General features: G+C 45.3%; 1 protein-coding gene across 1 annotated transcript in view; it reads right to left on the bottom strand.

Annotated features, from left to right (window-relative positions):
• Positions 1–3,974: 3,974 nt before the first annotated feature.
• Positions 3,975–9,594, bottom strand: part of LOC142014808 (NACHT, LRR and PYD domains-containing protein 3-like) — a 38,864-nt gene continuing 33,244 nt past the window's right edge. The window contains exons 10-12 of the mRNA XM_074997964.1: positions 9,295–9,465; positions 6,916–7,086; positions 3,975–4,189 (exon numbers count right to left, since the gene is read on the bottom strand). Of these exons, the coding sequence (XP_074854065.1) occupies positions 4,099–4,189; positions 6,916–7,086; positions 9,295–9,465 (433 nt within the window). The 3' untranslated portion in view covers positions 3,975–4,098. The remainder of the gene's footprint in view (positions 4,190–6,915; positions 7,087–9,294; positions 9,466–9,594) is intronic.

The following is a 9,594-nucleotide window of genomic DNA, read 5'->3' as shown; positions in this document are numbered from 1 at the left end:
ACTCTCCACCCATTAGACCTAATTATCAGATGCAGCATTTGACGTCAGGCAGTGACACATTTTGCAGAAAAGCAAGCGCTCCACGAACAAATGGCGCATATGCAAAAGAGGAGACATGACAGCAGCTGTGGTCCATGGTCCACTACCTGAACTTGGCCCTTCATTACCAGTGCAATGAAACAAATGACTGAAAATGTCCAGGTTTCCTGAGTCAGCCTCCACCCCTGCACCACTCCATGACTCTTGACTCAGACACCTGGCAACCCTGCTCAATACCAGGATCCTGTGGACACCTGTGCAAGAAATGCAGGCGTGTGGCCTTTGCACTGATATTACGACTGCTCCATTTACCTACAACTTTGGTGGGGTTCTATGTACCTGTTCTCTGAGCCAGAAATAGTGATTCTACCTGCATGCAATCAGGGATACCAATTATCTACTAAGCATTGCCCAGGGGGGCCAGGCCCTCTTTGAGAAGAAGAAATGGAGGACTCTACCATGCCTCTGTGTTGAGTGCCAGCCCCTGTACAAAGTGACAGTTGGGAACCATTACCTCCTGCTCTGAATCCCACCACTTTTGGCTCACATGAAATCTTCTCAGTCATTTATTAAACTACACCTCTAAGGACTTGCAATCTAACACTCTCTGTGGTGGGGGACAAATGGAGGACAGATTTCAAACCACATTACGGACATTTTAACTGTCTGGTATGCCATTGGGCTTACGAACAGTCCCCTGACCTCACCAGATTTCATTAGTGATGCATCTGGGACATTCCACCTCCATACATTCTTAACTAATTAGACAAAATACTTCTCTTCTGGAGAACCCAGAACAGCACATGCAGCACATGGTGAGGCTACAGCAACGTGGCGTATCTTGAAAACTGGATATGTGTACCTTCAGCCAACCCTCCAATTTGCTGCCCCCCAAACCCTATCGCTGAGCTGTCTTTCACACACCTAAACTCCCTCCCCCAACCAAACCCCATCCCTGAGCCCTCACACACCCAAACTCCTTCCCACACCCCAACCCCCATCCCTGAGCTATCTCACATGCACCCAAACTCCCTCCCACACCCAAACCCTATCCCTGAGTCATCTCACACACACCTTAACTCCCTCCCACACTCCAAACCCCATCCTGAGCTCTCCCACATCCAAACTCCCTCCCACACTCCTTCCTGCACCACAAAACCAAGCCCTGAGCTACCCACCACCACCACCCAATCAACTTCCCAGAGCCCATACTAATCCACCTGTAATTCACTTTGCCGTAAACATTCAAACCAGCGTGTGAGCAATGACCACTACTTAAAAAGGGCTGAGTCATGCATGGACAAGTGACCTGCTTATATGGCAAATTCCATCTTTGCATACATTTTCACACATCTGGAACCAAGGAACACCCTCCATATGGGCATGGGTATAAAAATGCCCCACAGGTTCCTCCATTTGTCCCCAGTCTTGCTAAACACTGAAGAATGATTTCTGCTATGAACTGAGGTTTGAGAAGGCTGAAGACTCATGCTAACAAAGGATGTATTCCAGAGACTTATAAAACACCAGATTATTCCATCTCTCCTACAAGCCTGCATCAAGAGCTTTATAATTTGTGCATGTACTTTAATTCCTTTAACAATTTTAACTCTCACCCTTTCCGTTCTTTCTTTTTGTTAACAATCCTTTAGATTTTAGATTCTAAAGGATTGGCACAGTGTGCTCTTTTGGGAAATGTGAGGTGCGAATGTGGCTGGTTCATTGGGGGCTGGAAGAACATGTTTGGATTTGGTGAGATTGGTCTTCATAACCTCTTGGCTAAGTCTAAACTAGCACCCCCCCTTTCGAAAGGGGGATGCTTATAAGGCACTGCAGTGAATATGCAGTGCCTCATTAGCATAATGGCAGCCGTGGCACTTTGAAAGTGCCACTTTCAATCAACCGTGGCTCCTCTACACAGGGTCCTTTCCAAAAGGACCCCGCAGATGTTAAAATCCCCTTATTCCTATAACCAATAAGGGGATTTTGACATCTGTGGGGTCCTTTTCAAAAGGACCCCGTGTAGATGAGCTGCGGGTGATTGGCTGCCACAGCACTTTGAAAGTGCTGCTTTCATTATGCTAATGAGGTGCTGCATATTCATTGCAGCACCTCACTAGCATCCCCCATTTGAAAGGGAGGTGCTAGTGTAGATACAGTCATCTGCTTAAGGAGCGGTACTGATGGTGGTGCAGGAAAGTTGGAGTATCTAAGGGAAGTGCTTGTATGACTTCTTGCTAGCCAGTCCTTTTTTTGAAAAACAGGCAAATTGCCTCTATATTTTCCAGTCTGGCACTCCCTGTGCCTTTTCCAAAAAAAAAAACAAAAAAAAAACCAACTGTGAAAAAACCCAAATACAAGTACAGAGCAAACACTTATAACTTCCAATATAAAAGTAATGCATGCATATGAGCTGTGAAAACAGACTCTGTGAATCATAAGCTTTAAATAGACACCTCACTTGGCCCACTTTGCACAAGATTTGGTGCAAATATAGTACCATGGTTGCAACATGGTTTTGTACATTCATCTCAAAATCCAATAATGTCACACACTACCTCTCCTGGCCAGTATCTGCTCCCAGCTGTCCATTCAGGTTTCTTAGAGGACACCTAAACCATCTTTCTGACAAAGCCTAGTTTTCAATATCTCTACATTGTCATTTTGTCTGATGAGCTCCTGAACATAGTGACCATAATGGCTTAGTAACAGGAACCAAGGGGAAAAATAAAGTCTGAGGAACAACCCCCAAAGATTGCCCTTGGTCTGGAGAATTCTTGTGCATCAGGCACAAACTAAGAAATACAAAGTTGAAGGGACTGCACTGTTTCTTTGTTCACAATCTTTATTGGAATCACTAAAACTGACACAGTACATTTGGGACAAACAAAAATGCTGGCGCCATAATATGGAAAATGCCAGCTTAGTTGCTGCAGAACTGTGTAAAAATACAATACCCTGTAACTACACAAACACCAGCGACTGCGCTATTGTGACAGAGTGACAAATCCCCTCTGAATCCCAGGATGGTTCTTGAGGCCTTGTCTATACTACACGGTGAATCAACACTGCAGCAATCACACCTGCTGTAGGTGTGATAAATCGATCACTGAGCTTGCTCCTGTCAATGGCGATAATCCACAAAGATAAGAAAAGTAGCTGGCATCGACAAGAGATTGGCCCCCATCAATCTTACCACACACTAGGTGCTGTGGTAGGTGTGTCGACTTTAGCTGTGCTATTTGCTAGCTGAAGTAGATCGGCAGTGCCAGTAAGTGTTGGCAAGGTGAGAGTCTCCATCCTGCACAAAGGCTACATCTACACTAGCCCCAAACTTCGAAATGGCCATGCAAATGGCCATTTCGAAGTTTACTAATGAAGCGCTGAAATGCATATTCAGTGCTTCATTAGCATGCGGGCGGCCGTGGCACTTCGAAATTGACGCGCCTCGCCGCCGTGCAGCTTGTCCTGACGGGGCTCCTTTTCGAAAGGACCCCGCCTACTTCGAAGTCCACTTATTCCTATGAGCTGATGGGAATAAGGGGACTTCGAAGTAAGGCAGGGTCCTTTGGAAAAGGAGCCCTGTTGGGATAAGCCGTGCGGTGGCGAGGCGCGTCAATTTCAAAGTGCCGCGGCCCCCCGCATGCTAATGAAGCGCTGAATATGCATTTCAGCGCTTCATGAGTAAACTTCGAAATGGCCATTTGCGTGGACATTTCGAAGTTTGGGGCTAGTGTAGACATGGCCAGAGAGACTAAAAAGGGAGGTTACCAGATCTCCCCTGATCCCACATCTCTTGCCTGGGCCCTGAACTGCATCCTCCCTCCCACTACCCCTCCCCCACCAATGACCCCATCCGAGATCAAACCAAGCATCAAACAAATCCAGTTCCTATTCCTGAGCCTCACATCCTCAGGCAGGAGGGCTGGGCCTGGCAATCTGAAATATGGGGTCCCCCTTGAAAGGTGGGGACCAGTTTCCTTCCCACCTGGTCCCTCAGCTGACAGCAGGGCAGCCAATGCCAAGTCTGGCTGACGCAATGACTCCTGCTCCCCAGCCCTACCATATCTCTATGACGAGATCAGGTTTTGTATCTTTCACAGCATCCAGCTCTGCCTGTGTTTCTTCAGTTACACTCTGATAGCCCAAGCTGTGGGGGAAACAGGGAAGGAAAAGGACATGTTAACTCTTTCTGCAGACAACAGCTGAGTCCACAGCCCATCTGAAGCACCATGCTCTGCACCCACAGGATCTGTCTCAGGATTGCCGCTGTGCCTGCTGAGCTCACCATCAGCTGGTGTTTTTCTCTGTGGTGGGGAAGAGGAGAAGGACTGGTGTGGTCCGTAGCTCCCACCCACCAAACACACGCCCCACTCAGTCTGTGAGCTCTGGGCATGACAGCAATGCCTTTTCTGCACACAAAGGGTCTGTCTACAACAGAGCGATCCGTCAGCAAAAGTTACTGTCAGAAGATATCTTCCAACAAAACCTCTGTTGACAGATTGCAGCCAAATTGCCAAGCTGGACTGCCTGGCTGCTCTCACAACAGAACAGCCAACTGGAAGCACAGCAAACAGGGCTGCCTGGTGTTCTGGAAGCCCTATCTGTCAGAGGACCCGGAACGTCCAGACTGGCTTTCTGTCAACAGTTCTCTGTCGACAGAGGTGTTCTGTCTCACAGGGGAGCGGCAGAATGCTGTCAACAAATGTGCTCCGTTCTGTCATTTTACTGTCAAGAGAGCGCCTTGGGAATCTGGATGCTCCACAGGTTTTGTCAACAGAAAGGTTCTTACTCAGGATGGCGAACCCTTCCTGACACAGATAGTCCCAAAGATTACTGTGGGGATACTCAGAACTCACAGGGGGCTGCATAATCCAGCTCCCAAAATCTCTCTTTGGAATCAGCAAGAGCTCAGCTCTAAGGGCTTGTCTATACTTGGGAGTTTTTGGTTGAAAAAACCTCTTTTTTTTTTCCTGGGGGGAAAAGAAAACCCCTTTGCATCCACACTGTAAAGCTTGTTATTCTGGAGTAAGAGGGTATTTAATTCGAAATAGTAACTCCACCAAAACAAACAACTTTCACCAACCCCCACCTTCAATTTTGAAATTGACTCAGTGTGTACTAAGCAGATGTAATTATCCCTTACTAGGCCTCTGAGGAGGCCTCCCATCATTGCTCTTATTTCAGAATTGGACTCTGTAGTGTGAACACTCAATTTCGAAATGCTCTTGTTGAAATAAGTTATTTCTGAAAAACCCTACCGTGTAGCCATAGCCTAATTAGTGCTGCTGAGGCTCCTCTTGTCCCCTCCACACAGGGCTTCTGTAACACAGCTCTTGAAGGGGCTGAGTTTGCAGCAGCTGTTGTGCAGCTGAAATATCTTTTCTAAGTGCATTAAACTTCATGTGATTACATGGATTGTCTTGAAAATTACTGCATGTTAAGCGGGGGGCAGGGAAGAACCGAGAGTTCAAATGTGTGGTCATTTGAGGAAGGAATTCTTGAGATAAGGCCCCGGAAGGGTCATATGATAAAAGAGTCAGAAAATATGCATAATTTTTTTTTTTGTTTTTGCCCACACTTGGGGTTCAAACTACGGCGCTGATCCTGCCAGGACTTATCCCACTATCCACTGCTGCTTTGAGCAGTAGTATTTTAAGATGAAATTTGGAACTTTAACATGTGTCAACCCAAAGTAGCTCTTCAAAGACAGTGAAATAGACCTGTGGCAAGTCTAGGGCTCCACAGCACATCAGAGGTTTGGCCAGTTCCCTGATGTTATAAACTGGTGGCTCAAGAGGATGTTGGAGATAACTTCCTGGTACAAGTGCTGAAGGAACCAACCGGGGCAATGCACAGCTTGACCTGCTGCTCACAAACAGGGCAGAGTGGGCTGGTCCATGGCTGAGTTCCATGCTGAGAGGGCTACTACCCCTTTTCCAGCCATCCCAGTATTCAGTTAAGTAATTGCCTACAAAGGGCTAAACCCAGAGATTGTGTCCTATTTTCCAAGCAACCAGGTGAGCCAATGGAAAGAGAAAGGGGGCGGATTTGTGAATGGAGGCATTTATCTGCTGGGTGAGTCTTTTTTGTAGCCAGAGGAGAGACACAGGGATGAATCAAGTCTGAAACCAGGCTTGGAAGATTTCAGTAATATTTGTGCCTCCAGCGTAATCATGGAACAATAGATAAGTAAGTAGAAAGGAAAATGTTTAGTCAGAGGGAGTCAGGGTTTTTTATAGTCTTGGGTTTGGTGTGGGGCTTCTCAGGCTGAATGATGTACACTCCTGTGCACTGTAACTTTTAACTGAATCCCAGAGAAGTAATTATTTGTGTTTTAATCTACCTTTTCAATTGCACTGTATCACCTAGCAATGAAGTATACTTAACAAGCATGTCTTCTTTCTTTTGTTAATAAAATCACGTTTTTCAAGGCAATGGTTTGACTCTTGTGTCCTGGAAAGTAAGAGGAGGTTCTGTGTGTATGTGTGTCTAAGACTGAGAGGTCAGATATCAGGGACTGCAGTTTGTTACCTCTTTGTTCTCAAGCTCTCTTCTAAGGGAGGATTAAGAGCTTAAGGTTACCCCACAGGGAGACATCCAAAGCGAGTTTTTCAGGGTTCTAACGGGTTTTCTCACTTAGGTTGTGGCAACTACCTTCCAGGGTCAGGGAATCTGTGTTCTTGGGAAGGTTTTTAGCAGAAGCCTACAGAGGCATTGTATTTTGAGGTCTCTTGTGGGCCCCCACTTTCAGCACTCCGAGTGTCAGAGTGCGGATCAGCCTTGTCACACGCTCTAAGATATCTTGATCCTGGCAAATGGAGTGCAACTTACAATAACACGGTGTTAACAGGCACAGAACCCACTAGTGCTCACCTTATTTTGTGTAGTTTGCAGTTGGGATGTTTCAGTCCCTCGCAGAGTAGCTGCACTCCTGAATCTCCCAGTTTGTTTCTCCCTATATCTAGTTCTGTCAGGTTCTGGTTCATGCTTAATGCAGAGGAGAGATCACCACAGCAAGCAGCAGTGAGACTGCAATGCTCCAACCTGCAACAAGCAGACAGGGAAAGGGAAGTTATGACTTGTTTATTGCACCTGTGTTTCCCCTCCTTGATATCTGTGTGTGCCTCTATAGAGAGAGATCAGCTACTTATATTTAAGTAACAATCGAAATACCCCTACATAAAGCTCTCAGCTCAGAAGGCAGAATCAATGCTACAATAAAACCTCAACAACATTAAAATAAGCATTCAAATAGGAACTTGGCCAGCCAGCCACAAAAAAAATCCCACCTCCTCATCCCTCTGGGAGGCATCCTTCAGTTGACCCTCAGCAATTCCCAGACCCTGATCAATCAAGTGTCTTTTGCAGCATGTCTAAGTGGTCTCCATCAGAATTGGACTATTTTGTGCCAAAAAGGGAAGTAAGTCCTTGAGTGCCCTGCCAGATAGCCTGCTCTTTATAACGAGGAGGATTCAACTTGGGTGCCCCTGCTGACTGTGGCACAGGAAGAGATGATCCTTCAGGCACGCCAGTCCCAGGCCATTTAGAACTTTACAAGGTCATAACCAAGAGGTTAAACTCTACCTAGAAGCCAAATGTCAACCATTGAAGATCCCAGAACACTGGGATTACATGCTTACAGGAGAGCAAGTCACTGCAATGTCTGAATGTATGTAGCCTTCTGCTTCTCAGAATATTTTGGGAGTGAGTGGTTTCCTTTCCATTTGCACGGCCATTTCAAAGTTTTGGGCTAATGTAGACATGGCCCTAGAGTTTTCCCCCAATTCCACAAGGCTTCTAATCCTATCAAAGGAAGCTATCACACTGGTTTGATATGATTTATTCTTTGCAGTTCCATGCTGGCTGTTACCTATCACCTTATTATCTTCCAGATTTTTGCAGATGGATTATTTAATTATTTCCTCCATTATCTTTCCTGGCACAGAAGTTAAACTGACTGGCCTATAATTTCCTGGGTTGTTCTTATTTCCTTTTTATAGATGGGCACTACATTTGCCCTTGTCCAGCCTTCTGAAATCTCTCCCAACTTCCAGGACTGTTCAAAGATGACAGCTAAAGGCTCAGATACCTCCTCTATCAGCTCCTTAAGTATTCTAGGATCCATTTCATTAGGCCCTGGTGACTTGAAGACATCTAACTTCCCTAAGTAATTTTAACTTGTTCTTTTCCTATTTTAACTTCTAATCCTACCCCATTTCCACTAGCATTCACTATGTTAGCATCCAGTCACCACTAACCTTCTTGGCAAAAATCAAAACAAAAACTTGCCAAGCAACTTTGCCATTTTCAGATTTATCTTTATCATTGAGTGATCGTCCAACCCTGTCCTTTGGTCTTCCTCTTGCTTCTTATATATTTGTAGAATGTTGTCTTGTTACCCTTTATGTCTCTAGCTAGATTAAGGTCGTTTTGTGCCTTCAGCTTTCTGATTTTCCCCCTACATACTTGTGTTGTTATTTGCTTATATTCATTTTTGTACATTGACCTAGGTTCCATTGTTTATATGACTCCTTTTTGATTTTTTTGAGGAAGAGACAGGTGAAGAATAAAGTACCCCAACTGATCCCATGAACAGCCCCAGCAAATGATTATTTCCACTGATCTTCTTTGCGTTTTTGTCCTTTTCTTCTTCACCTTTTCCTCCTCCTTTTTTATTTCGCAGGTTGTTAGATTTGTCCCAGGATTCCTTATTACAGTGAAGGCAACGGATTTCTTTAATACAGGGTTAGTCTAGTGAAATTATGAGGTCTCTTATAACTGTGTTCTCATTTACACATAGCGAGTAAATTAGACAAAGAGCCTTCAGTAAGATACACAACATTTACGGTGCATGTAGAGGGGCTGTATCAGAGGGTTAGCCGAGTTAGTCTGTGTCTTCAAAAACAACAAAAAGTCCTGTGGCACCTTATAGACTAACACATATTTTGGAGCATAAACAGGTCTGATGAAGCAGGTCTTTGCCCACAAAATCTTATACTCCAAAATATCTGTTAATCTATAAAATGCCACAGGACTTCTTGTTGTTTTTGTAGAGGGATTGTAAGATCCAACTTCTCAGCTAATAAAAGGTGATGGCATTGGGTCCCTTTCTGACTCCTTGAGAAGACAGTATGAGTTTTTTAGGGGCTGTTAATGTCTTCACTGCAGTGCTGTGACTCTAGCAGAAAGAGCTGAAATCACAACATGACACCAGCAATAGGCACCAATGAAAAGAAACCACCTGTGACTTACCCCAGTTTCTGCAGTTTGCAGTTTGGATGTTTCACTCCCTCACACAGCAGCTGCACCCCAGCATCTCCCAGTTCGTTATATCCCAGTTCCAGCTCTGTTAAATACTGGCTAGTTCTGAGAGCAGAGGAGAGATCCCCACAACAATCAGCTGTGAGATCACAACCCCATAATCTGCAGGAGACAGAAACATACAGAGCAGGATCAATCACTTGCTTCCTTCCTGTCTGTGGCAGTTCTCTCGCTGATGTCAATGTCTGTGTGGAAGGGTGGGGTTCGTTCAGAAAAGACCAGGGCTCTGGA

Source organism: Carettochelys insculpta, chromosome 6 (genome assembly GCF_033958435.1).
Source record: "Carettochelys insculpta isolate YL-2023 chromosome 6, ASM3395843v1, whole genome shotgun sequence".
Taxonomy (NCBI): Eukaryota; Metazoa; Chordata; order Testudines; family Carettochelyidae; genus Carettochelys; species Carettochelys insculpta.
Note: the sequence above shows the minus strand (reverse complement) of the source record. Positions and strands in the feature narration are given on the sequence as shown.